At 58.8% G+C, this 27,561-nt stretch overlaps 1 protein-coding gene and 1 long non-coding RNA gene across 3 annotated transcripts; one reads left to right on the top strand and one right to left on the bottom strand.

The window, feature by feature from the left end:
* Nucleotides 1-447: 447 nt before the first annotated feature.
* Nucleotides 448-27,474, bottom strand: UPB1 (beta-ureidopropionase 1). The gene is made up of 10 exons (XM_043901174.1): nt 27,286-27,474; nt 21,392-21,563; nt 20,118-20,205; nt 15,588-15,682; nt 11,321-11,482; nt 9,385-9,554; nt 5,017-5,098; nt 3,774-3,816; nt 2,372-2,526; nt 448-755 (listed from the first exon to the last, which is right to left on the bottom strand). The coding sequence occupies exons 1-10, from the start codon at nt 27,387-27,389 to the stop codon at nt 672-674; spliced, it is 1,155 nt and encodes a 384-aa protein (XP_043757109.1). The 5' UTR covers nt 27,390-27,474; the 3' UTR covers nt 448-671.
* LOC122693604 lies at nt 762-5,008 on the top strand. Of its 2 annotated transcripts, XR_006340950.1 has the most exons (4): nt 762-1,036; nt 1,395-2,166; nt 2,898-3,066; nt 3,792-5,008. It is a non-coding gene; the product is annotated as an uncharacterized LOC122693604 (long non-coding RNA). The 2 variants fall into 2 exon arrangements; XR_006340949.1 differs by lacking the exon at nt 762-1,036 and having other exon boundaries at nt 1,341-2,166.
* Nucleotides 27,475-27,561: the final 87 nt, after the last annotated feature.

The raw sequence follows: 27,561 nt of genomic DNA, 5'->3' as shown, positions 1-27,561 counted from the left end.
GGCATGTGGGATCTTCCTGGTTCAGGGATGGAACCCACATCTCCTGCATTGGTAGGCGGACTCTTAACCACTGAGCCACCAGGGAAGCCCCTCGCTTCTTTTTAAAAGATACTTATTTGTCTGTGCTGGGTTTTCCAGAGAGACCTTCTATCTTTGTTGTAGTACGTGTGATGTTTAGGGGCAGCACATGGGATCTTAGCTCCCCGAGCAGAGGTTGAACCCACCCCCCACCCCCACATTGGAAGCGTGCAGTCTCAGCCACTGGACCACCAGGCAAGTCCCCCATCTGTCTCGCTTCAAACCAGCCAGCACAAGCAGCGCCTGGGATGATCTTTTAATTGAATCTCTATAATCCACCCAACAAAGTCTAACCACCTCAAAGTGACCAAAGTGAACAGATTCAGTGGATGTGTTACAGGGCTCTGCAACCCTCACCTCCACCCCGTCCCCACACATTTTCATCCCCGGAGAAGGGAAGCGGGCGCTAGTGTGCCAGCCCGCCTCACCTGACCAACCTCCCCGCCCGCCCGGGCCACCTTTAAAACCAGCCTGGACAGCAGCGCCCTCGGGAGTCAGCAGGGAGAAGCCGGACACGGCAGAGCCTGGCGCCCTGGCCGACCTGCTACGGGCAGAGGTGCCCTCCCTGGCGGGCGGGGGCTGAGGGCCGGCGGCTACTCTGTCACAATCTTGGGGGTGTAGTCGGGTTTGACAGCTTCCGCAAGTTCCCGAGCGTACATCTCGTATCTGCCGGTCATCTGAAAGCGAAACACCAAGGACTAGAGTGGTTCCCGTTTCACTCTAAACGCCCCCATCCGCGCACTTCCACCTGCTGCCACTAGAGGGCAGCTGTGGGACAGAAACGCGACCGGAAGACGGGCTGGAGGCCAGGACGGTCTCAGGCTTGGATTCGGAGACGCCACCCCGCGTGTGACCCTCCGACACCGATTCCGGGGCGGTGGCGAAGATCACTGAGGCCGACGTGACTCACGCCCCCAGTCCCTCCTGCTGGAACACCTCTGTGATCTTCCACCAGAAGGTGTGGCGGGCTCCCAGGCAGGGGGGAGGAGGGCCGTCCTACCCCCCTGCGCCCCCCACCCCCGACCCGAGAGGGGCTTGACCTGCCGCCGGTCACCGGCGGGAGTGGGCCCCCGGGATGCACACCCTGGCGGCCTGGCTCCGGAGGGCCATCCACTGCACGCAGCGTCTCATCCTGGACGCGCCGGCGGCTGGGGAGAGGCTGGGGGCGGGGCCGGAAATCCCACCCAGGGCCTCACACCCCGTCACCCGGTCATTCGCACCGCCCTCCACCACCCCCACCCCACCGCCCCTCCCTCCCAAAGCTCTGACAGGAGCTGATGCCCATCATCACAGCCTCGGACGGCTTCCGCTTTCAGAAAGTTACTAATGAGAAGTCATTCGGATTACTGGCTCCGACTTCCCATTGGTGCGGAATCCTGCATTAATCTAAGCTTCCCAGGAGGACAGAGACAGGAGACCTTCACTTGGGCAGCGCCCTATCGCTCAGAGGAGGATCTGAGGCTCAGGGAAGGTGCCCAAGGACCCATGCTCACAGAAACAGGACTCTCCTCAGGCCTGGAGCCCACGTCTGGCTGGCCCCCGGCACTCCCCGCCCAGGAGTGCTGGGCAGTCATCCCATCGTGACAGTGTGATGTTTATTTGTGTGTGTGATCTGTGAGAAGCGGGTGCAGAGTCGGTGGAAACACCCTGGGAGGCTAACATGGCAACACTCCCTCTGTGTGCCTGATGCGCTGTACTCCGGGGTGGGGGGTCCCAGGCCGCAAGCACCCCGTTCTAGGAGGCGGGCACTTACAATCCTTGGAGACCCACCACCTTCCCTACAGGCTATCAGGTCCCCAAGGCCTCGTTTTACAAGCGGGCGCATAAGGCAGGGAGCCAAAGTGGCTCGCGAGGCAGCGGCACCGCCAAGGCCACAGGCCTATTTCTCTCCTCGACAGACTTCCCTCCATTGTCCGGGCCCAGACTTGGGGCCTGGCCACGGGCAGAGCCAGACACACACATTCATCTTGTGGTAAGTGCAAGTGCCTGGGAAGGAAAAGAGGATTAGCGAGGCCAAGCCACTCTGTTCTCTGGACAAATGAAATTGAGATGAATCTGCTCGAAGGCGCCCAGAATCTAATAAATCAGGTGAGTGGAGAATTTATCGAGGCCTGCTGCCCCGGGCAGTGTTTGACCCCGTGGTTCCCTCCCAGGCCCCAGGCCCCAGCCCCCGGCCTTCTGCGCAGCCCAGGGAGGGGGCCACGCGGTTGGCCCTCAGGCCGCCCGGAGCGGTGCAGTCCCAGTTCTGGGAGCAGGCCAGGCCGCATGGAGGAGCGGGAGCCTGGAGACCCACCTTGAAGCCCCAGATGTCGTTCACCTGCCGGCAGAGGTTGAGGTCCAGCTCGGCGACCAGGACCCCGTCCCGGGTGCGGGAGAGCCCGGGGGTGCGGCTGCCATCCGGGGCCGCCACGTAGCTCGAGCCGTAAAAGTGGCCGAAGTCCCGGTGAGCTGAGGGGCAGCGACCGCAAGGCCCGTGAGCGCGTGCAGACGCTGGTGGTCTCTGCACCGGGGACGCCGGGACGAGGGTCCCCACACCCTCTCCAGCAGCTGCTGTGGCCCCGAGGACCTGCCTCCCTCGTCAGGCCTGGACGCCCGGCCGCCAGCTGCAAGTCGCCCTCAATGCCCTCACCTCTGCCCCAGGAACCTTTCTATTATTTTTAATTAATTTATTTCTAGGTATTCGGCTGCACTGGGTCTTGGGTGCTGCACATGGGATCTGTTAGCTGCGGCATGCGGGATCTTTAAAACTGAAACTAAAATGCTGTCTTATTGCTATACATACATATACACATAGTTTGTTCGCTTGTTTTCTTTTTTAGTTGCAGCATGCCAGATCCAGTTCCCTGACCAGGGCTTGAACCCAGATGCCCCGCACCGGGAGTGCGGAGTCCCGACCCTGGGAACCGTCCTACAGGCCTCCATGGCAGAGGTGTTGGTCCCCGGCTCCAGCATCGGCCACCGCGGCCCCAGCGAGTCGTGTGGCCCCCGGTGAGCTCGGCCCTCCCAGCCACGTCGCCCTCCCCCACTCCGGGCCTCGGGCCCCTCACCAGTAAAGCGGGGTGCTGGCTGCCCTGAAGGTGTGCAGGGAGCATGCGGGCGCCGCCCGGGGCCGGCAGGACCCCGGTCCTGTGACAGGGAGCCCCGTGGGGCCAGAGGCTCCAGTCTCCCAGGCCTCGAGTGGGGGGATCTGAGCGCTTTCAGGAAATACTGCTGTGGGAGGCACACCTGCTCAGTGCCCCTCTGCTTCCCAGACACCTCCTTGCAGATGGGGGTGGCCCCCTCCCACATTCCAGGCCAGAAAGGAGGGCCCGGGCGTGGCGGATTCCGGCTCTGCCCACAGAGCCAAACGAGCTGTGGGTTCTAGGAACCCGGGGCAGCCATGCTGGGCTCTGGGGGCACTTGGACAGCTAGGGGGTGAGGGGTGTGGTCTGCAGGATGGAATATGCACCCGTTTCAGGGAGGTCACAGACGGCTCCCCCACGGCTTGGCCCATCTCCACCCCAGTCCCTACTCCATCCTCATCTGGGGTGCCAGGGGGTCACAGCCCCAGGGTCCACACGAGGCGGGGAGGGGGGCAGGTGTGCAGACGGTCTGTGGGGTGGGTCCTGCTCGGAGACAGCAGATGGAGAAGGGACAGCCAGGTTCTCCCCCACCCCCACCCCAAATCAGCCCCACGGAAAGTCACCTGGACGTACCTTTCTTGCCATCCCCAGAGGTGAACTCATTTGGGAAGTGCTCCTGGGAAATAAAACCAAGGTAAGACACACTTGGCGCTAGGAGTGAAGAACCCTCCTGCCAATGCCAGAAGACGTTAAGAGATGCGGGCTCGATCCCTGCATCGGGAAGACCCCCTGGAGGAGGAAATGGCACCCCACTCCAGTGTTCTTGCCTGGAGAATCCCATGGACAGAGGAGCCTGGTGGGCTACAGTCCATGGGGTCACCAAGAGACGTGACGGAAACGACTTAGCATGCACGCACAAGACACACCTCTAGGGGGTGTTGGCGGGACACTCATCAGAGCTGGCCAGGGGCGAGAGACTTAGGACAGAGCTACAGCGACGTGGACCGGCCTGATGGAACTGGCCCCCCTGAGTCCCAGCCCCCCCGGCCAGCCAGGCATCTGACCAGCCCCAGGGAAAGACCCGGATTTTGCCTTCAGGAGCTTATCGTCTGCTGTGAGAAGAGAAAGCCATTGCTGAGACTGGTTCCCCGGGGCACGGAGGGCATCTGGGACTTCACAACGCCCAGCCTGGGGGCAGCGCAGGCAGCGGGGAGTACCCGCTCTCGATACCTTCCCCAAGACGGTGTGTCCAGCCGGGAGAGGGTGCCACCGCACGCAGGCCGGTTAAAACACCAAGTTTCTCTCCATGGCTGATTCATGTCAATGTATGACAAAACCCACTGCAATGTTGCGAAGTAATTAGCCTCCAACTAATAAAAATAATTGAAAAAAAAAAAAAACACCAAGTTTCTTTCCTGTAGACCCACTTAGGGTTATCTCAGGCTGATCAGATGCTCTGATTAGAGTCTGACATCTGATTAGCAAGAATGCGGAAGAGGATTTGTTACGTAATAAATACCGGGTGTTTGTAGTCAAATCTTTCGGTGCCTGAGGTCAAGGTTGGGGGGAGGACAACGGGAAGAAAGCAGGTACTGGGTGGTGGTCATGGGCTGAGAGCCTTTTAAAATGGTTTCAGCTGCAGACAAGACAGGGCTTGGGCAGGGCTAGCTTTCACGGTGACAGGCCCAGCCAGGCTCCCCCTGCCGGGACCCTGGGACGTGGGGCGTGTGTGCCCAGAGGAGCTGCGACCCCGGGGTCCCCACCAAGGCCACTGCAACTGCTGCTCCTTCCGCCTGGCTTTTGCTGGTGGCCGGGCAGGTCTCCTGTCCTCATCCCTCTATCCCTTCCCGGCCCCCCCGAGGCCTCGGGGACTCACCTGGCCCACGCGGTTGATGGCACAGGTGAAGCAGTGGTTGGCGATGGCTGCGTTCCTGGCCTCGATGGGCCACAGGGACTCACTGTGAGACAGGAAGGAGGGGAACCAGCTTGCCGAGCGCCCAGCCTTTGACTCAGCGGACGCTCAGCCCTGAGCTGCGGCCGGGGTGCCATTCTTGCCACAAGGCTCACGGCGCCCGTGGGTGACCCCACACCCACCACCAACAGGCCAGCTCGTCCCCTCTCGGGCCGAAGCAGCCGTGTGGAGGGCGGCCGACGCTCCAGCGGCAGCCCTGGGTCAAAGCCTCGCCCTGGGCCTCCCCAGGCAGCGCAGTGGATAAGACTCCGCTCTCCCACTGCAGAGTGTAGGCATTCAATCCCCGGTTGGAGAACTAAGATCCCGCAGGCCATGCGGTGCGGTCAAAAAAAAAATCCTTGCCCTAAGTTTCCTTTTCTGAGGCTTCCCCAGAGGAAGGTTGTGCAGACAAGCATGGGCTCGTGGCTTCTGGAAACATCCGTCCCCTTCTCCGGCAGCTGAAGCAGCTGGCGGGGTGGGGGTGGGGTGCTACCCGGCAGGACCCCCTTCACTGCGGCTTCTGCCTCATTCCCTCCCCCCAGGTGGGGTCAGAAACCCACCCCCCCCAGGCTAGTAAACGTCAGAAGGGAGATCCCTACCCTTGTAATACAAATCCTGTCTGACTCTGCCATCCCGTGGACTGTAGTCCCCCAGGCTCCTCTGTCCATGGGATTTCCCAGGCAGGTACTGGGGTGGGTTGCCATTTCCTCCTCCAGGGGAATTTTCCAGACCCGGGGTGGGGGGGGGCATTGAACCCTCAGCTGGCGGGTTCTTTACCACTGGGGCTAGCAGGGCGCCCTGTCATGCCGCCTTGCAGAGCCGCCTGTCTCTACAGGGGAGGATTTCAGGCCCGGCAAACAGTAAGCCTGAGAGGAATTCAGGCTGAAGGCGGCATCAGCTCCCCTGAGCTGCCCCCCCATTTCCCACTTCTGAACCCCGAGCCTCGAGAGCAGAGGCCCCCGGCCCCGGTTTCCCTACAGCCCAGGACGGGGACATCCCCACGTGGGCTCAGCTGAGCTCCCCGGAGCCAGCGCCTGCGGGGGTGGGGGGACTCGGTGGGAAACTCTGCTCTGGCGGACACCTGTCTGTCCGCAGCCCACCAGCCAAAAAGTGCCACGGAACTCAGTGGGCCTGCTGGCCGCTGACGGTCTGAGGAACAGCGCCGTCGGGGTTCTGGATGCAGAGCTGCGATCCCACTCAGAAACACGGGGTGCCTGGGAGCGCAGGGCCCCGGAGCCTTCCTGTCAGCGTGCACCTGGCTGAAACCGGGGAGTAGGTGGAGGGGTGGGTGGGTGCTTGTCACAAGCCTAATTCTCAGCAGCATTCACAAGTCTGGAGGGGGGATAAAAAAATCCCAGCCTTGATGGAGGGACTCATTTTCCTGCTTTTTTTCTCCCCCCAGCTGCTCAGCTGAGCTGACAAAACTTTCAAGAAAGGATTTTTACAGAAACACGCCCATCGCTGACATTTTCGGGAATTAAATAGACAGGTGTGGAGCGGGCGCCGCGCAACAGGCCCCTTGTGGTTCTCCAGGGAGGGTGAGGGGGCCAGGACCCAAGCTCCAGCCGGCAGGACACCGAGGCTCTCAGACGAGGCCAGAGGTTCCTGAGAGCCGGGCCGGGCTGGGCGGGCAGGGTGCGCCGGCCCCTGAAATCAGCCACAGTGGGGCAGGCGAAGGGTGGCCCGAGAGGGTGGGAGGGCAGAAATCTCTGACCACTCAGCTGCAGGGCCAGCAGGGTGACTCAGTTCATCAAACCGCACTGTGCCTCTACGGGGTGCTCGGAACTGGGGGACCCTACGTGCGGACACCCTGCCCACTCCCGGGATGCGCACACATTTGCACGCACGCGCGTGTGTGTGGGGGGTGGAGGGGTGCTGATACAGGAGGAGGGAGATGTCAGAGAAGGGGATGGGTGCTTCTAGAAGCTGCGAGCTGAGGTGCCGGGCCTCCTGCTTATAAACCCTCAGCGACGGTTCTACAAATAACCCTTCAGGATTTTAAGAAACTCACCCTGCGTCCCAACGTCCTAGTGAACCACCTGTTACACCGCTTTCCACACTCTACGGCCGTCCTCGGCAAGGAGACTCTTGGCAGGGTTCTGACCCCAGCCTGGAAACGCCCTTTCTGCTCACAGGCGGGGGTCACGGAGCTGCGTTAGCCCCGGGATGGGTGGGCCGTAACCGCTGGGGGAGAGGAGCTGGCCCTGACCACGCTCTCCCTTCCAGCTTTTCCCTGTTGTCCATCGCAGGGCCCTGAGCAACGTCAGGCAGGAAGCTTTCCTCTGGTCTCACCAACGTGCCCTCAGGCTAAGGTTTTCAGACTGTAATTATCTGGTCAAGGGTGTAAGGGCTTCCCTGATGGCTCAGCGGGAAAGAATCTGCCTGCAATGCAGGAGATACAGGGGACACGGATTCCAGATTCCGTGGAAGATCCCCTGGAGGAGGAAATGGCAACCCACTCCAGTCTTCTTGACTGGAGAATCCCAGGGACAGAGGAGCCTGGTGGGCTACCACCCATGGGGTCACGAAGCGTCGGACACGGCTGAGCGACGGAGCAGACAGGGGGTGAACGCTGTGGGAGCCCCTCAGGCACGGGGCTCCTGAAAGACCCGTCAGCATTTCAGCCGCCAGCAGAAACACATCCTCCTTGGAGGGCACGAGTGGGTGGGACCACTGCTGTCCAGAAGGAAGATGGACAACTTTTCATAAGCCGAGGACACAAGCCATCACGTGTGTGTTACGTTGAGCGGCTTCTGTTTGCTTAATTGGGGCTGATAGAAGCCCAGAAGTGCTCGGTTGGAGAGCTGAGTCCAGGCTACAGCTGTGTCCCTCCCAGCCTGCGAGCGTTCTGTGCTCGGGGCGGGGGGGGGGGGGGCGGGGGGGAGGTGGGCACTGGCTTCAGGGACCCCTCTGGGAGCTGCAGCTCGCTGGGTGTGTAACACGTGGCCAGCAGGGAGGCTGCTCCAGGGCGTGGCCCGGGGCGTCTGTCCAGGCTTGCTGGCTGGACGACCAGGAACCACTCTTTCAGGAGACCCCAGACGTGACCGTCTCCTTGTGCCCGATAGCACCCCCCCAGACAGACAGGATGGGCCCGTTCTGTAAGGGACTGGCCGTGCAGATCAGCGCGCTGAGGGAGGGGGCCCCACGTTCAGCAGCAAGTTCGAGGTGAAGTGACAGCCACGTCCCCACGTTTAGAAGACACTCGACGGAAGTTTCGGAAATCTCGCGGCAAGCGAGGGCGAGAGTGACGGGGTGGGCCCCCAGGGGACTGCAGGCTGCCCAGCAGAACTGCCCCCCTCCAGTGGGGACGGGGACTCCCCTCCCTGCCCCAGCCCCCCGATGACACAGCAGACCCTGGAACGCTCTGGGGGAAGTGAGCTGGGGGGAGAGGCATTCACACAGATGCCCGGAGCCCTCCTGCTCCTTGATGAGGCAACGCTGGAAACCACCCGTTGCTGGGGAGGGGGAAGCTCTAAAGGGCACTGGTGCTGGTCATGGCAGCCCCGCTGCAACCCCGCGAGCGCCCCGGGGGGCCCTGGAGCCCGCCTCCCTCCCACCCCAGCCCTGGGACAGCCGCTCTGTCTGCTCAGGGATAAGGCAGACACCACGTGGCTGGGTAAACACAGGTGGCAGAGCCCCTTGACCGATCTCTCAAGGACACTCTCAGCTCGGACCGCTCGTCCACTCCTTCTCTCCCCGGGGGTCTGCAGACAGGAGGCCAAGGACCCCTCCGTCGTCATCCCCCCCCAGGCGGGACGCCCAGGTGGGACAGGAGGGGAGCCAAAGCTGCTCAGGTAACCCCCGATGCTCCGGGCCCTTAGAAAGGGAGCTTTCCCAAATCCTGCCAGTGGTCCCTGCCTGAGGCCTCGCCATAGCCAAGGACGGTATTTCGCAGCACGGCCCTGCTCTTCAGGGCAGTGTGTCCAAGTCTGGGCAACCCCCAGGGACTGCAGCCCGCCAGCCTCCTCTGACCGTGGGGATTCTCCAGGCAAGAACACTGGGGTGGGCTCCCCTGCCCTCCTCCAGGGGGGTGCTCTTCCTGACCCCAGGATCGAACCCGCATCTCCTGCGTCTCCTGCGTCGGCAGGTGGGTTCATGACCGTGTAGCCCAATCTGGGGAAACCCCTCAGCTCTTCGAGGGGGGACTGTGACGGACGCTTAAGTTGGCGGACCCTACCACTCACCGTCCCAGGGCTCAGGGGCGGTGCAGATCCCTGCCTCTGTTCACCCAGCCCGCCTCCGCGCCCCGAAACCCGGCCCCCAGACCCCCGCCGAGCCCCCTGGGCCCAGGACCTGAGCGCTCCGATGGTGGCGGAGGGGTTGAAGATGATCTCAGCGCCGTTGAGGCTGTACATGAGCCAGTTGAGGGGGTGGTGACGCCCGTAGCAGATGTTAACGGCGATCCGCCCGAACCGCGTCTGGAACACGGGGTGGCCCAGGTTTCCCTCCATGTAGTACGTGGACTGGAAGACAGAGGGCCACGGACGGACGCTCGGAGCCGCCACGCTTCCCTTTTCTTAGTCGTGACAGAAAAACGAAACTCACCCATCCTCCCGAAGGGACACTCCTGGTATGACTCTAAACTCCGAAATTTCAGACCACTTAAAATAAACTAAAAATTAAAAAAAGACCCAAACCTGAAAACCCAGACACAACATGAACAAGCTTACCTGAGGGGAAATCACCGCGGCTTGAGCACTTACCCACAGACCTGCGGTGACACGTCAGAAAGTCCCCAGAGCTACTTCCCGCAGCGTGTCAAGGATAAACTGGGGTGAGGTTTCATCCCAGCACCACTAGAGGCCAAGGCCTGTGGTCAGTGCTAACACAAGCTGGTCAACGTCCTCACCAACCATCTGTCCCCGCCCCGGCCGGGGGGGACACGCCATCACGTGTGACCTCACCGGCCAACAAAGGCCCATCTGAGACTGGAATTCCACTGAGAAGGTGCCCTTCTGCAGAAGCTCCCTGGACACACACTGCCTGGGGTCAAGGACGTCCCCCATGGCCGGCAGGCGGGACACAGTCCTGCCGACTCCGCCAGCCCCCTCGGGGTGCCAGCCAGGGTCCCACACAGGTCCTCTCCCTGCCTTCTGCCTCCTCCCGTTAACCTCAAAATTCGCCCGAGCTGGGCAGCAGCCAGGATGCAAGCCCAGCGTGGACACGCGAGCAGATCCTGGTGCGCGGAGACAAGCCCGCCGCTCTCTGCGGGGAGCTCCAGACTCAGCCCAGAGTGAACAGGCCGGGGGCGCGGCGTCCCGCCCCCGCCTCCAGCGGTCCCTGAGGAACGCTGGGCGCTTCTTTCTCCTCGGGGGGCCTCGGCCAGCTCCGCACACCCCTTCATATCTGCCCGACCGGCCTGGGAGCAGCTGGGACCCGCACAGCTGGGGAGGGCAGAGGGTGTCACACCCTGACCAGCTGTACTCACTGCAGATCCAGTTCAGACTCCGGATCTCAGGTGTTAGGTGGGGTCCATTTTCTGCCAGCAAACGTGCACCTCCCTCCACCCATGATGGCCATTAACCAGTTAGGACAGCTAACCACTCAGGCCCTGAGTACGGGCCGAAGCCCCAGCCTACACACCTGTGCACACACGGGCGCCCCGCACGGTCACCTGACACTCGGACGTCGCTGACTCAGACCCCACGGGAGCCACAGACAAGGACCCCCCCAACCCCCGAACGAGGCCTAAGGCCTTGACGGACGAGGAGCTCAGGGCCTGCAGGGCCCCAGTGATCACTTCAGGCTTGTGCACTATCGCTTCTGGTTTTAACTTACGTGCAACTTTTTCTTTTTCCTCTTTCTTTTTTAAATTATGGAAGTGTGATAACACACTGACAGGAGACTTGGAATATAGAGGACAAAGTTACATACAGTTCCCCTACCTATTACAATTATTATTTTTTTTAAAGCAAACTAAAATTTTTAGCTGGAGTTTCAATATCAAACTCTCAAAAAACTGAACAGAATGAACATCTAGAAAAGCAGAAAGTCATAGTAGACCTGAAAACATGCTCCTTACTTTCAAGAAGAATTCCAGGAGGCCAAACCAGGTTATATTTTTAAAAATATTAGCACATATAAGAACATAGCCCTCTGTGCTAAAGACGCGTGGGGACTTGCCCGGGACTCCAACCGTATCCCAGTTGCCCGCGTGATGCAGGGCGACGCGGGGAAGCCACACTGCGTGGCGGCCAGGCTGCTCACGGGCCCAGGCGGGGAGGTTCACCTCGTTGAAGTCGCCCACTCTGGGGATGTGGTTCTTCCTCGTCTTGCCCAGGACCGCTCCGGAGCTGGAGATGACCACGGCCGTGTTCCACAGGACGTCCCCGTGGGCCGAGTCTCGCTCCAGGATGGGGGACACCACCACCATGCCATGCTTCCTCGCCAGCTGGAAAAACAGACGAGGCACCACCCTCCTTTCTAATCGCGCCTCGGACATCTTTATAGAGGGATTCGAGGGTCCTCCTAGATAATGTCTGGGTTCCGAGCTCTCCCTACGCTTGTCCTTTTAAAGACCAAATGCCAGCGCTGTTCTGATGCCTAAGCTTAGCTACATAGGAACCGGCATCGTCCTCGGGCACTCCTAGTGGGCGTGGGAGGATGGTGCAGCTGCTGTGGAGAGCGGTAGGGCCATGCCTCCAAAATTAAACCCCGAACGACCACATGACCCCCCAACCCCACTTCTGGATCTCCCCAAAGGCCCGAAATGCGTCCTTTTCCTCTCTCCGCTACAAGTGAGAAGAACAGCTATTTCTTCATTCCCTTCACCATTTACTACGTGCCACGTTACAAACAGTGGGTCACGGCTTAGCAACCGAACAACGACGACGTCTGTGCCAACAGGTGAAAGACTTTCTCTACTCTTTTTCAGATTTTTTTTTCAGATGGCACGATTCGAGGCCATTAGTTTGCATTGCTTGAATATGACATGTTCGTATAATCTTTTTCTCCCAGACATGCTGTAATTCCATCTTGGATTTCTCCTTGATCCAAGATCTAGGAGACAGAGTTTCAGTCTCCCAGTGGCTGCCTTTTTGCATTGCCCTGTGGTGTTGTGGTTTATGCTTTGACGGGTAGTTGCTGGTTGTCTGTAATATTTGCCTGGGATCAGCTGGCCTGCAGAATACAAGCCCTGCCCCTGGCAGGGGGAGTGCGGAGTCCTAACCCCTGGACCATCACGAAAGGCCCGCTCTCCCGATTCTTAAGCATTATACCTTAAAACAGTTCTAGTCAGAATCAAATCACTTGACATTTCCATGAGCCTAGGGTTATATCAGCAGTGTATGGGTTATATCAGGATTTCTGAAACGCTGAACATAGCTCTGGGGACCTTTCTAGTGTGGCTGAGGCTGATTTCCTAATTCTAAAGGGTGCAGAGAGCAAAGTCTTCTGTTTTCCAACCCTGTGACCCCTCAACAAAGATCACAGACCCTGCAGTACAAATAAAATAAAGGCAAGCCTCACGCCACTTCCCACAGACCTTCAGACCCAGAGGCAACACCGAGACAAAATGAAAAAAGCAGATAAGGCGCGTTGACAAGGGTGTGGGGAAACAGGAGCCTTCACAAAACGCCGGCAGGAATATAAGTGATGTTGGGCTCCTCACGGAGGCAAACACAGCCACCACAGGGCTGGCAACTGAGTGGGAGCATGTGAGTGCACACGCGTGTGCCCGGCAGCGCTATTCACGGCAGCCAAGGGTGGGAGCAACCCAACCGTCCAGAGAGCCTGGCATACACGCGCAACCCACTCCAGCAAGCTTGCCTGGACAGTCCCATGGAGCCTGGTAGGTCCGTGGGGGTCACAAAGAGTCGGACACAACTGAGTGCACACATACACGCGATGGAGTATTTTGTCATTTTGTTCAGCTGGTCAGTCGTGTCCACCTCTCTCTGACCCCATGGACTGTAGCCTACTAGACTCCCCTGTCCTTCACTATCTCCCGGAACTTGCTCAAACTCATGTCCATCGAGTCCGTGATGCCATCCAACCATCTCATCCTCTGCCGCCCCCTTCTCTTCCTGCCTTCAGTCTTTCCCAGCATCAGGGTCTTTTCTCATGAGTCGGCTCTTTGCATCAGGTCGACAAAGTATTGGAGCTTCAGCATCAGTCCTCACGACGAATATTCGGGGTTGATTCCCTTTAGGATGGACTGAATGGAGTGTTATCCAGCCTTAAGAAGGCAGGCAGTCCTGGCCCATGGATGAAGTGGCTGTGGTCTCTGATGCGGATGAAACTGAGGACGTTACGCCAGGTGAAACCAGCCAGGGGCAAAAGGACCAGCACTGCAGACGTGCACTCAGGCGGGGCATCTACAGTAGTCGAATCACAGAGACCACGTGGGACGTCAGGTGCCCGCAGCGGGAGGCGGAGTGGAGCTGACACGTGGCTGGAAGGTTTCAGATCTACCAGACGACAGGTCCTGGAGGTCTGTCTCGTAACGCTGTGAACTGACCGCTACACTCAAAAGTGCTTAAGACGCTAAATGACGAGTTTCCTACCACAACCTGTGTGCGTATGTGCTCAGTCACGTCACACTCTTCGCGACCGCATGGACTGTAGCCCGCCGCGCTCCTCTGTCCCTGAAAGCACCTAGGCAAGAATACTGGAGTGGGTTGCCATTTCCTCCTCCAGGGGATCTTCCCAACCCAGGGATCCAGCCCTCGTCTCCTGCATGGGCAGGCAGATTTACCACCAAGCCACCTGGGAAGCCCTTTTAGCACAATAAAAAAAGAAAACAACGGATTTCTCTGGCAGTCCAGTGGTTAAGACTGCGCTTCCACTGCAGGGGCACGGGTTCAACCTCTGGTTGAGGAACTAAGATTCTACATGCCTCTTGGCGCAGCCAAAAAGAAAAAAAAAAGAGGAAAAAAAAAATCATCATGTGTCTCATCTACCCAAAAAAACCCCCAGAAACCCAGAACCCAACCAAACGTAACTCCTGGACACCAGATTCCTTTCGTCTCAAGTAAGAACTACAGGATCTGGGGGGGACCAAGACGAGCAGCCCCAGCCGGTCTTCTGTCCTCAGCTCTTACCGGCCCGTCGCTAGCCCCAACCTCAGTGAGAGGACAGAGAGGTGGCGCGGCAGGACGCCGGGAGCCACGCGGGGCCCTCGATGCGGTCACGGGTCCCCTGGACCAGCGCGTTCCCATCCTCCTCCTGTCCCTTCCCCCTCCCGTCCTGGTTCAGACTCGCCGTCTGCGATCACTTCCCGCCCCGTCCTCTTCCTCTTCTTGTCCGAGGCACAGAACCCCCCACCTAGTGGTTGGGAGATGTCCCCCTCCAGCCTGAGAAGAGGGCTGTTTGGAATCACGGCTCCGTATTGACAGGATCACTATGATCACAGCACTGCTTCAAAAGCCCCGAAGTTTCCGCAGGAATGAAGGGAGTTTTCTGAGGTGAGAACGAGCATAAGCCACCGTGTGGGAGGTCATGGGGGTTTCTGGGGTGACCGCTCCATGAAGACACAGTTCACGGAGCGTAAAGTCCATCGTTTCAAAGGGCGCCATTCCGTGGTTTTCAGTACACTCAGAGTTGTGCAACCAACACCACAACCTAACTTTAGAAAGTTTTCAACACCCCAAGCGGAAACCCCGGCCCCGTGAGCATCCCTGCTCATCCCTTCTCCCCGCTTAGCCCCAGGCAGCCATGGACCTGTTCTCCGCCCCGACAGAGCTGCCCTTCCTGGACAATGCACATAAACAGGATCGTGGAACACACATCATGAGGCTTAAATAAAGACAAATGAGGCCCAGTTTCTACACCGAGACGGGCCACACAGAGAAGCTTCCATAACTCAAGTGAACAGCAAGCGGAGGAGCAGGGCTCTGGCCAGGGAGGCGGCCTTGACCCTGGTCCCCAGCTGCCAGGGCCGCCCCTCGCTGGCTGCAGACCCTGCTCTGGGGCGGGGGACGGTCACCCCCAGACCCCCTCTGTGGGCTGCAGCTCCCTCACTTAAAAAGCCATGAAGGGGAACTTCTCTGGGGGTCCAATGGGGAAGAATCGGCCTGCCAAGGCGGGGGACACGGGATTGACCCCTGATCGGGGAAGATCCCACCTGCCGCGGAGCAACCAAACCTGCGCACCCCAAAGACCGAGGCCGCGCTCCAGACAACAGTCAGAACCGCCACCGCCGAAGCCGGCACGCCTGGAGCCCGGGGGGCCCAACTCGGGAGGGGCCCCCACTCGCCTCAACGCAGCAAGGGAGGCCTAGCATAGCCATGAATAACACTAATTAATTAATGTCATTTTTGAAGAAGCCACGAAGGGCCCTTCTGGCTCTGAAACCGATTTCAAGTGAAATCAGTCTTTTTTTTTTTAAAAAGGGCAATAAAGAGCCTTATCTACTCTTATCTGGCAAAACCAGAGCCAGGCGGGCGCACTCTCCATGGGGAAGGCCCACCCCGGCCGCGGCGGCCGCGCTCTGACCCGCACGCGTCCGGCTGCCCCCAGGGGCTGGCTTGCTGGCTAAAGGCAGGGTAGCGTCCTACCTCCTGACAGAACTTGGTGGTGGGCCCGTCCTCCGCTGACTCGGCAAATTCCGTCCACGGAAGCTTCTCTCTCGTACAGAACGCAAAGGGCATCGCTGTGGAGAGGAGAAAGCTCAGAGTCACATCCAAGCGCGGGGCCTCCAAGGGGGCGCCTCGGCCTGGTGGGGGGCATCTGCCTTCCGAGGCCAACTCCCGGCTGTGGACGACAGGCGGACCCTCCCCTTTTCCGGCTTCTAGGGGTGAGGCCACCCATCCCTCCTACTGTCTTAGACACACTTGCAGCAGAAATCTAAACAAACGCTTGCACACCCAGGCTCACAGCGGCTGAAAGATGGAAACGACCCAAGCGTCCATCAGTGGGTGAAGGGTTTGATGGTGGTCCCCCTGTTCGATGGAATACCATCCTGTAGCCGCTCAGTCGCGTCCGACTCTCTGCGACCCCATGGACTGTAGCCTGCCAGCCTCCTCTGTCCATGGGATTCTCCTGGCCAAGAATACTGCGATGGGTGGCCATTTCCTTCTCCAGGGGATCTTCCTGACCCAGGGGTCGAACGCACGTATCCTGCATTGGCGGGCGGATTCTTTACGGCTGAGCCACCTTACTCAGCCTTAAAGAGGCAGGAAATTCTGACACTTGCTCCAACACGGGTGAACCCTGAAGACACTGTGTGTGGTGAGTAAGGCAGGCAGAGCAGGGACAAGCACTGTGTGGTTCCAGGTACACGGGGCGCCCAGGACAGGCGGGTTCAGAGGCACAGAGCGGGAGGACAGCTGCCGGGGCTGGGGGAGTGGAGAGCGCGGGGCTGATGTTCAAGGGGCTGGAGCACCAGTGTGGGCAGATGAGGAAGTGCCACACGTGGATGGTGGCGATGGTTACGCGACAACGTGAATGCGCTGAATGTTACAGAACTGAGCCCGCAAAAACATGGTTACGATGGTGAACTTTGTTACGTCTATGCTACCGCGATTTCCACCACACACACACACAGGGTTTCCCTGACGGCTCAGCGATAAAGAATCCGCCTGCCACGGCAGGAGACGCGGGTTCAATTCCTGGGTCGGGAAGATCCCCTTGGAGAAGGAAGTGGCAACCCACTCCAGTGTTCTTGCCTGGAGAATTCCATGGACAGAGGAGCCTGGCGGACTCCAGTCCACGGGGTCACAGAGTCAGACACGATTTAGCGACTAAACCGCACGTGAAACAATTCTGTAGAAGGTACAGCCAGAAACGGGTCCCGAGCTGCTGGCCGACCTGCAGGTTGCCATGAGCACGGCCGAGGCTCCTTGGAGACAGTGTCCGAGGGTCCCTGAGGACGGCGCCGGGACCCTTCCACGTCAGTAGGAATGCTCCTTCTCCCGGGGGCCGAGGCCTCTTCAGGAACGAGGAGAGCCGTTCGTGTAATGACCCCAGCAGAAGTCTGGGACAGGCTGGATGGGCTGAGTGCTCCCCGGGGATGAAAGCGTGATTTCTGCCCTCTCTGGATAGACGACGCCCCACCATCCAGGGCTAACTCAACAGGAAGCTTCATAACTCACTGGTGTTTGTGTGCTTAAAAAAAAAAAAAGCAGGAACATACACCAGCGGTAACAATTCAAAGAATGGCAGGGCACCAGATTCTCAATGGAGGTTCCCTCTGTGGGGGTGGGGTGGGGGGAGCTGGCAGGGGATAGGCACCAGGGAGGCACGCACTGCGGCCAAGCGTGCTCCGCCGCCTCGGGCACACGCTTCCGCATCCGTCGGTCTGATGGCCTTTTCCTGCGTCCCCAGCGAGCTGGAGCCCCCAGCCACGTGGTCATTGGCTCTTCTGGATTCATCCTCCAGGTGATTTCCTCCATACCCTTTGCCCGCTTCCTGCCGAACTGTGAAGTCTTTTCCTTCGTGACTTGGAACAGTGAATTCCTTCTTCGGACCAATTCCGTGCAGAGTTGGCCCTCCGTACCTGTGGGTTCCCCCCGCCCCCCACCCCGACTGAGGGTGGAAAATGTTTGGGAAAAAAAAAATTCCACAACGTTCCGAAAAAGCAGAACTTGAGGTTGCCACACAGAGGCAACTATTTACTTGGCATTTACACGGTGTTAATGCCGCTGGACGTCTCTGAAACCGACTGGCCTGCAGGGAAGGTCTGTGGGAAAGCTGTGGGATGTGGCCGAGGAGGACTTTACCTGGTTGCTGCACAGGGCGTGTGTGGCCTCTTTGGGGGTGATAATTGTCATCAACTGGCGACCACAAATCGGCACCTGCCCTGGGGGCTTGCCCTGGGTGATTGTGCCGTGGCAGCTGCTGACCCCCAAAGCCCCTGCAGGAGTTCACTGTCGAGAGCCGAAACGAGGCACTCTGCCCTGGGAAAACTGGCAGGACAGGTCTTCAGAGAGTTAGGTGTTCTCAGAGGCTGATGTTATAAGCCCAGCTCCTGTATGCCCTCATGTCTAGAAAAGCGCGAAAATCCTTCATGGTGACGACTGTTCCCCCTGAACAGAAGCTTCATGAGACCAGCAGGAACTTTCTACCAAGGAAACATACGCCTGCTTGCATGCACTCCCCCGTGACCAACATCTCATACAGACTGACCTCCCTCCGCCCCCTTCGGAGCAGTCTCTCGGAGCTGTCTGAGGCGTTGTCTGCTGGGCTGCGGTCCTCATACTGCCCCCAATAAAACTTAACTCTCACGTGGTGTGTTTTTTTTCTAAGTCGTCACAGCCTTTCCCAAACCCGGGCCGTGTGCCCAGCATGGTGCCAGGCCTGGTGAGAGGCAGCCTGTCCCGATGCCCCTGCGAAGCGAGTGTGGCTCCTCATCCCACAGAGCAGCAAGGGGGGCACCAGGCTCCCCAGTCCCTTCCAGTCCCTGGCAGCCTGGGGCGACGGTGGTACCACCACCACCTCGGCCGCCCGGGACGTGGCCCACGGAGGCAGCAAAGTGGGCGGCAGGCTCTGCCAGCAGCAGCCCCGGGGGCCTTGGCAGCAGGCTCAAGACTCCCCAGGCTCCTTGGGTGAAGACGGATGAGCTATTTTAAGGAAGCCAACAAGAACGCTGTTGATAACAAAGAAAGATCCTTAATGACCGCTCACTCGCCGCTTTCAGAGCATTAGGAGACTCAAGGGCCCCAAGAGGATAAAACCTCCCTTTCCAATTTCATTTCAGGTTGCTAAGCTCTCCACATTTCTCCATTTCCATTTTAATGGTTTCTTTTCCTGTTTTCACAACCCCTGTAGTGTAAACAAACTTTCAAAAGCAGCATGGGGAAGGCAGGTTGGGGGAGGCTGGCTGCAAAGTTCTAACCACATTTTCCTAGTCTGAGAGAAAGGGGGTCCCCCATTCACTGAACCAGCATTCCCCGAGGCAGGCTCTGGACTTAGACCCCGCCCTGCCCTCAGGAGATGCCAGCCGAGATGGGGAGCTCAGTGGGAACTTGCTGGGGTGCTCAGTTCTGTGCAGGGGAGTCCCCAGGGCCCCACAAAGGAGGGGGTGTCCACATTAAGCCTTGATGGACGAGCGGGAGTTTTCCAAGAAAGAGAAGTTGGTTAAACCATCCAGTAAATATTTTTAGCATCTGTCATGTACCAAGGATTATTCAAACTGCTAAAGATAAAATGGGGGTAGGAGAAAGAATAAACAGAATGTGATCCATCCATATAATGGAATATTATGCAGCCATGAAAAGGAAGGACAGTCTGACACTTGCAACAACACAGATGGACCTTGGAAACATGATGATCAGTGAGACAAGCCAGACACCAAAGGTCAAACACTGCAGGATTCCACCTACACAAGGCCCCGAGAGCAGTCAAGTCATAGAGGCAGAAAGTAGAACAGAGATTTTCAGGGATGGGAGAGTTACTGATGAGTTAGTGCAGAGTTTTGGCTGGAGATGACAAAAAAGTCTGGGTCGAGATGGTGATGACAGTGAAAACAACTTTGCGACTATATTTAACATCACTTAATTGTACATTTACCGATAGTAGCAACGTGCGTGTTTTACAATCAACATTTTTTGAATGTTGAAAAACATGGAGGGGGGTGGGGATTGGGATGGGAAAAATTACCACCACCCAGGCACTGACCACATGGAGTTTACAGTCTAACGGAAGAGGCAGACACGCCAAAAGTGTCACCGAGAGTGAGCACACACGTGACCGGAAATGTGAGGAACAGGATGACCTGCTGGGTACCGGTGGCAGAGGGGGAGCACGCCTCTGCTCTCTGCTGGGTGTGTGTCTGTGTGTTTCTGTTCAGTCGCTCAGTCGTGTCCGACTCCTCGCGACCCCATGGACTGGAGCCCGCCAGGCTCCTCTGTCCAGGGATTCTCCCGGCAGGATGCTTTGGGAGAAAGAATTAAAAGGCTCAGAGGAGAGACTGAGGCTCGTGAGAAGGAGGGGGTGCTGGGGTTGCTCGTGCTGCTGACAAAGAACCTCTCGAGGGATGAGAAATGAAAGGAGATTTTTAAGAAATCACGTGGCAGACGCTCTCGGTGACGTGGAGTTAAGACTGCGGTTTTGCAAGCGGCAGAGAAAGTGTCGGAAGAGGGACTTACTCCAAGCCTCCTGGAAGCAGATGATGTTGACTCCACACACAGCAGCCACCTCCACGACGGCCTCCATGCGTCTGTGCAGGGCGGTGACCTGGCAAGTCAAACAGTGAGGATGAGAGCCCATCGGGTTCTACTGGTTGAGGCCAACTTTAGTGCTCATCCCCCACCAGGCCCACCGCAGGAAGACGCGCGGGGCGGGAGGTTCCAGGACGCGGGACAGTCCTCCGGCCCGAAGCGTGGAGGTGCAGAGGCCCTGGGGTCCCCCAGGCGCTGGACGCCGCCTGGCTGAGCCTGAGTTTCCCCCGTCTGGAGAACGGGGAGAAGGCTGCCCGCCTTGTGGCGCTGCTGAGACGTGAGCTGCTTGCTGAGAGAGGGGCCCACCACACACCAGAGCCCTCCCCCGGGTCACCTGCCCCCTCGCCCCTAGCCCTGGGACCCCGGTCACTCAGGACACTCTGTGTCCGCGGCTACGGGGATGCCCAGTCCTGCCAGGTCTGTCCCTGCGTGTCCCTGATCTTCCAAGGACGCCCAGCTGCGCCCTCTACCAGAACGTGCTCCCTCCCCGACCTGCCCTGCCCTGCGGGTGTTCTCACGAGTCACCCACGGCGGGGCCGAGAATCGGGGTACCTGGGGTCCCCCAGCCTTCGTGCATCCCGACAGCGGCACCGTTCCCCACTGGGCTTTCCCGTCCCACGACCCCACGAGCTCCTTGGGAGCGGCATCCTCAAATTCTCCGTGTCCTCAGCCCGCCGTCTGGCTCCCAGGAGGTATTTAGAAGTGTTTTTGTTCGGAGACAGAGCAGTGGAACCCGAAGGGGCCAGGCTGAAACCCAGAGACACCGGGTCTCCCCCCACAGGGCCCCGCAGATGCTGGGCTGGGAGCGTGTTTCTAGGTGCTGGGGAGGTAAGGACCGCATCCCGGCCCCGCCATGACCTCCTGACTGGCCAAGGAGACAGATTTGCAACCTGATGGAGGCTGGGGCCGGTGACTCCCGCACCGAGAAGCCAGGCAGAGGCACACGGGCTGGACAGACACGTGTGCTGGCCGGAGCCCAGGAGGCAGGGTTCCAACAGACAGTGCGGGAGCCAAAGGGGCGGCCTCTTCCCTGGCAACTTGAGCTCCATCCCAGGAGCGGGAGGCGAAGAAAGGGGTAGGGGCCCCGGAAGAGAAAGAGAAGAGACACGGCTGGAAGGCAGGGGGGTGACACACCAGGGCAGAGCAGCTAGTCGATCAGCCGGGGACCGGGGTCAAGGCTCTGCAGTCGGGAGAGGCCTAACCTGTTTCACCACGGGGGTGTCCGCGGGGAGCGGGGTTCTGTTCTGAACAAGCCCCACACGCACGGTCCGCGGCCTCCTCTGCTGCTCCGCGGCGGCCTCGAATGCATAGCCCTGCAGCTCGAAGTCCTCTCGGGAGGCGGCCTCGAGAGCCGCGCTGGGCAGGTCGAGCTTCCTAGACACAGGAAGGCAGAGGGCAGGTGAGCTGAGTGGGTCCGCAGCACATGATGACACTCACAGTCACTCCTCCAGCCAAGAAGGGGTGCGTGTGGGCGTCCTGACAGGAAGGTGCAGGAGCTGGCCAGGCCGCGGCCACGTGTGGGAAGCTGGGGCAGGACTGCAGGACGGGGGAACCACCCCACCCCCGGGGCCTGGCGGGTGGAGAACGGGCTTCACCCCGATTCTGGAGCCGGGAGGCAGAGTGGTTAGGCCCCACAGAGGAGGGCAGGGGGGCAGGGCGGCAGGGCGGCAGGGAACCCAGCCAAGAGGCTGATGTTCGAGCCGCTGAAATCGGCAGTGGGGGGATTAAAGTCTCAGCACAGGCGAGAGGGGATGCGGTCCCCCAAACGTCTGCGGACTGGAGTCAGAGGGCTCCGTGAGCTGGGGGGTGGTCACAGCAGGTTGCAAGGAGACAGGCGAGCAGGAGGCCAGGAGTGATAGCAGGACGGAGGGTCACGAGCGTCTGAGGACCCCTGTCCTGCCGGGACTGCCAGCGGAGAGGGCAGCTCCCGGCCCAGTGCCAGATGGGCAAGGTGGGGCCCAGGCGTCCAGACCAAAGGCAGAAGGGCTCATCCCGGTGTGTGGTTCATTAACAGAGGCAAGTGGGTTACTGATAAAACCTCCCACCAAAGTGACCACGGGCCGAACGGCAACACTGATGCCCGTTATGCCCCCGCCCGGGGGTGGAACCTGCAGGCAAGGGCCCAGGAAGAGCTGACCATCTAGGGGGTGAGAGGGTTACGAAATACCCCGAGAGTGCCTCAGAAACTCACCTGACAGCCATTATCTAATAATACTCCTCTCCTCCTTTGAATCCCTTTCTTAACGACGTTTCTTTCAAAATCATAGCCCTGTCAGCCCGACCCCCTGCCACCGCCCCCCTGCCAGGCGCTTTCCCCCGTGACGGCTCCCTGACAGCTCAGAGCTGGGTTCCGCCCCTGACAATCAGCCTGCTTTTCAAACTCGTCAGGGCTCCGTGTGCTCCGGCAGGTTAGAAATAGCTGCAAAGCCCACACCTTGCCTCCTGTTGCCGTGGGGGCCTCAGACGGTCCCCCGCGCCCCAGGAGAAGTCCCCCCTGAGGCCGGGGGTGGGGGCCGGGCGGGCGGGCGGCCCGTCCTCAGCCAGGAGGAAGACATCAGCTGGGAAAGCTCACCGGAGGTCCGCAAGCCCCCAGCTGTAGGCTGGTCCTTTCAGCCTCTGGCCAGCCCGCCCCGCCCCAGCTCCCTGGGGACACCCGGCCCTGAGGCCACCACCTGGAGGCTTTCCCTGCCCTCCTGTTATCCTGGCCTGCCATCACCCCGCCCCGCCCCACTTCTTCCTGGAGAACCCACCTGGCCCTCAAGCTGCACCCTCTAACCGTGTCCTATGTCCACCAGGGGCTCGGCTCACAGAGGCGGGGGGGCGCCAGACAGCCAGGCGGACGGAGCCCAGCCAAAGGACCAGGACCTCACATGTGGGCTCTCTGCTGGCCCTCCCTTGGCACCTGCAGCGGGCTCTCTGCTCCTCTGGTAACTAAGGCCCCCACCCTGAGGGCCTCACTTACGAGTCCAGGAAGGACAGCCCATCTCTGTCCTGTCCTGGCCCCACACACCCCTTTCCAGTGGGGTCAGGCAGGCCTTGCCCAAGGGAGCCCAGTCCCTGCTTCCTTGGCAACCTCTGGCTTCTGGAACTTCTCCTTCCCCTCTAATGGATCCGCATTTTAAATAATTAAACTAAAGCTTTGTTACAAAAGAAACACAGGCTCATGGGGAGGAAAAAAAAAAATCAAATGGTGGAGAATGTCAAATGAGCTCCCCTCCCTCCCAGAACCTAGAGACAGCCCCCCTCAACAATGTCTCCTGTTTCTTTCCAACATTTTCCTATTTGTGTGTGTGTGTCACACATACAAAGGTGTCCTTCTGTATGTTCCACTCTTCTGTCTACATGCCTTTTTCACTTAACACATGGTGGACACCACTCCCTGTCTCCTGCGGACCGACCATAGTTCACCATGACAGTTGTTTGAGTCTCTCCTCTCTTGTTTAGGAAGCACCAGCCTTCTGACTGCTAAAGCCATGTGGACTCTGAGGTCCCCATCCTCCCAGACCTCCCTGAGGCGCCTGACAGTCTGTCCCCATTCTGATCTGCCTCCTTGATACTGGCCCTCGGGTCCTGCAACCTCACATCCTTACCTCTGGACTCTCCTACAAAATCTCCACTTCCTCTGCCCCTTAGACTTCTCCTCTGCACCCACCCCTTCACCTGCAGTGACCATCTCTAGGCCTCCCCCAACCCTGACACCCTCTCTCTAGGGTCTCTGTAATGGGTCGTGGGCTGACCTGTGCGCCCCTTCCCCCAGAAAAGATACGCCCAACGTCCTAACAGCCAGAACCCGTGACTGGGAACTTTTTTGGGGAAAAAAGGGTCTTTGCAGACATCACTAAGGATCTCAAGATAAGATCATCTGGTATTACCTAGGGGAGCCCTAAAAGCCAGTAGTGGGTTTTAAAAGGAAGGCCGAGAGGAGAGACACGGGGAGAAAAGAAGACTGTGAAGACAGAGGCAGAGCCTGGCGTGATGCCGCCATGGGCCAAGGAACACCAGAAGCCGCCAGAAACCAGAAAAGGCACAGGAGGACGCTGCCCCGAACCTTTGGAAGACCGTGCCCCTGCCAACACCTTGACTTTTGTACTTCTGGTCTTCAGAACCGTGAGGATACATTTCCTTGGTTGAAGCCATGTGGCATATGGCCATTTGTCACAGCACCCCCACCGCGTCGGCCTGCCCCCCAGCTGCAGCTCATCAGGTGAACCCACACGGGCCACCCAAGGGCCCAAGACCCCTCTGCCAAGCTGGCCGTCGGCACTGCCTATTGAGACTTCTGGAACCCTTCCTCCTCTCTGCCCCCAGGCACTCTGCCCGCTTTAGGCCTCCCCATCATCCACCTCCCCTTTGCAAATGCTCTGAAGGCTCCCAGCACCATCAGGACAATCCCTCCTCCTCTGCAGAGGAGGGGCCCCCAGGATCCACCCCGACTACTCCTGCCTCCTCTCCTGGGAAAGCCCCCACAGTATTCTACTCCCACAGCCCCCAAACGGGCATGTCCCCTGCTGTCTGAGCCTTGGCCCGGAGCACCCGAGCCCCATCCTATCTCCGGACTGACCTCCCCCCCCCCCAGTCTCTTTCAGGATGCAGCTGAAGCCTGGCACCCCAGGAGCCCTCCCCACTTGCCCCAACCCCATCCACATAAACCCCTCAGCTCTCCCTGCATACTTTCTTGCAGTGCAGGACAACCATCAAAAGACGGAAAGCCCCTCGAGGGCAGGAACCGTGGCTAACTCATCCTAGTACCTCTAATGCCTGAGACAAAAATAAACACTCAATAAATGTTTGTTGAATGAATAAATGTTTCTTGGTTCTGGCTGTGCCTTGATGTTCTTTGGGGATTTTATCTGTTTGGCACAGACAAAGGCCCATTAGCTCACTCACTTAGTAAACACTGGCTAAGCGTCACCTTTGTCTTGGGGGCAGCAAGCGCTCATGAGAGAAGTCAGTCTTGCGTGGAGTGAAGGAGGAGTCCAGGGGAGGATTCCATCAGGCCTCCACAGAGGCAGCCATACCCAAGTCAGGCCATGGGAAAAGAAGACTTTTTTTAATATATTTTTTTTACGTGGACCAATTTTTCAAAGTCTTTACTGAATCTGTTACAATATTGCTTCTGTTTTGTGTTTTGGTTTTTTGGCTACTAGGCAAGTGGGATCTTGGGGTCTCCCTAGTGGCTCAGACAGTAAATAATCCACCCACAATGCAGGAAACCCAGCTTGGATCCCTGGGTTGGGAAGATCCCCCAGAGAAGGGAATGGCTACCCACTCCAGTATTTTTGCCTGGAGAATTCCATGGACAGAGTTTACAGTCCATGGGGTCGCAAAGAGTCAGGGACGACTGAGTGACTGACCCTTTGACTTTTCGTGCAGGATCTGAGGTCCCTAGCCAGAAACTGACCCGTACCCCCCCACACCGGAAGGTGGATTCTTAACCACAGGGCCTCCAGGAGAGTTCCATGAACAGACGAACTTTTAAATGAGTAATTTTCTATCTTCACTTCGCAAACTGTTCATAGCCAAACCCCACTCAATCACAAGTACAAATGGTTAAAACCCCAGAGTGAAGCTTGGAAGGGTTTAGCACAGGGTAGAACAGAACCGAGAAGAGGGAAAAGTAGAAAGAATGGAAAAGGGGAACCAGTGACTCAGTTACGGTGAGCCGAGCCCCAGGAAGAGGCCTGGTGGTCACTGGTAAATGGAATTTGGCTTCCACTCCAATCCTTCCCTGCTCTGGAGAGATCCAACTGTGTACACCGAGTCCTTCTTACAAGGCGGTCCTTTATCCTGAGCTCTGCAACAAGTCCTGTCACCGACGCGGGACACTTACTTCTCTTTTCCCAGCACTCTCCCTGACACCCACAAGCTCTGTCTTTTCCCAGGGGAGCTTGCCTGCCTCACCTTTAAACACTCCCTGCTTCAGGGCACCTTCCTTAGGAGCCCCAGTTCTCAGAGGTTTCCCCCATCATGAGCCTTCACAAGTCCCATGGAAGGCGGTAATCCAGCATCAGCCCACTGGAGGGGCCTTGAGGGCCGGCAGTCCCAGGCACCCCTCTTTGGGTATGAAGAGCCCTTCTGGACACAGTTCTGTACCAGGCTCACCCCAAAAAGCAGCTGCTCTACCTTCACCATCCACTAGCCGTGAAAACACCTGGGGCTCTGAGGTCCAGCCCCCACCCCTGCCAGAACGCCACATGGGCTGGTGGCTGGGATCCTCTGATCCAATTAACCCCCTCCAGTTTCAGGGGAGCTGACCAGGCGCCTCAAGGTCACTGCCACAAGGTCAGGGAGTGTGTGGTGTGGCTGGATTGGGGGAGCCCACAAACAGGCAAGAAAGTGGAAGGATGTCTGGTCAGGAGTCGCGTAGGGTCAGAGTTTGGATTTCATTCTAAGGGCCGTGCCAATCCCTTGTAGGGTTTTAAGCAGGATATGATTTAAGTCTTCTGGTTGCTTTGAGAAAAGTGGACTGAAGAGAAACAGGAGCAGAAGGGCAAGTGTCTTCCAGCCCTGTGCTCCCGGCGACCAGGAGTGCACTGCCCTTGGAAAGGCCCAGCGATGCACACAGCAGGCTGGGAGTGGAAAACATTTGCTCCGAGCATGGGAGCTAACTCCTGGGACCTGCCAGTGGGAAAGGTCCCTTCGCTCACCAGATTCAGAGGCCTCTCCGTCCCAGGACCCTCCAGAGGCCGGTCACTGCAGGAAGGAGGAGCTGGGGGCAAGACCTCCAGTGGGCCTGATCAGGGCTCTGGCTGGAGGTACAGACCTAGAGAGCCAGCCAGAGGACAGGCCTGGTGCTGGGGAAGAAGCAGATCACTGGAAGCTGGAAAGAAAGCTGGGTGGTCATAGCAAAAGCACAAAAGAGTAAAACTGTCCTTTCCCTCCAGGCTTGTAAGGGTCACGCTGGGTTGTACACCTGAGGTCCCATCTGTAGAACTCAGGGTCTCAGCTCGCCAACCCAGGATTCACCACAGCCCCTGCAGAACCCTTCAGGCCCTGAAGCCCCCTGTCTGGTCCCCCAGACCCACACCTGCTGGCCCCAAGGGCCCCCCGACCCCCACCCCAAGCTCCCTGCCTGGCCAGTCTGGGCTCCACGCACCTGGTCTCTTTGCCATAGAGAACGCGTTTGACCTCCTGCAGTTCTGCGAGTGGCAGATGTTTTTCCAAGCACCGCTCCAGCGACTCAAACCCGGACCCGGCCATGGCAGAAGTCCACACGTTTGTCCAGACCTAGACTGCCTGTTGCCCTTTGCCCCTGGGAGGAGGAGGAGGAGGAGCAGGAGGAGGCAGCGGACAGGCTCGCGCAAGCGCCCTGCCCTCTACCCTGGCGCCCTCCGCCCGCGGAGGACTCCTGTGGGACCCCGCTCCCTCTCCT

Source organism: Cervus elaphus, chromosome 5, assembly GCF_910594005.1.
Source record: "Cervus elaphus chromosome 5, mCerEla1.1, whole genome shotgun sequence".
NCBI lineage: Eukaryota > Metazoa > Chordata > Mammalia > Artiodactyla > Cervidae > Cervus > Cervus elaphus.
Note: the sequence above shows the minus strand (reverse complement) of the source record. Positions and strands in the feature narration are given on the sequence as shown.

Bases quoted from the DNA above. Each gene is read 5' to 3' on its own strand.
- UPB1 (XM_043901174.1), bottom strand. From the start codon at position 27,389: ATGGCCGGGTCCGGGTTTGAGTCGCTGGAGCGGTGCTTGGAAAAACAT. The intron at 20,206-21,391 runs GTTAGGCCTCTC...TTGACTTGCCAG, and splicing joins ACACCCCCGTGGTGAAACAG to GTCACCGCCCTGCACAGACG. The intron at 3,817-5,016 runs GTGAGTCCCCGA...TTTATTTCCCAG, and splicing joins CCATCAACCGCGTGGGCCAG to GAGCACTTCCCAAATGAGTT.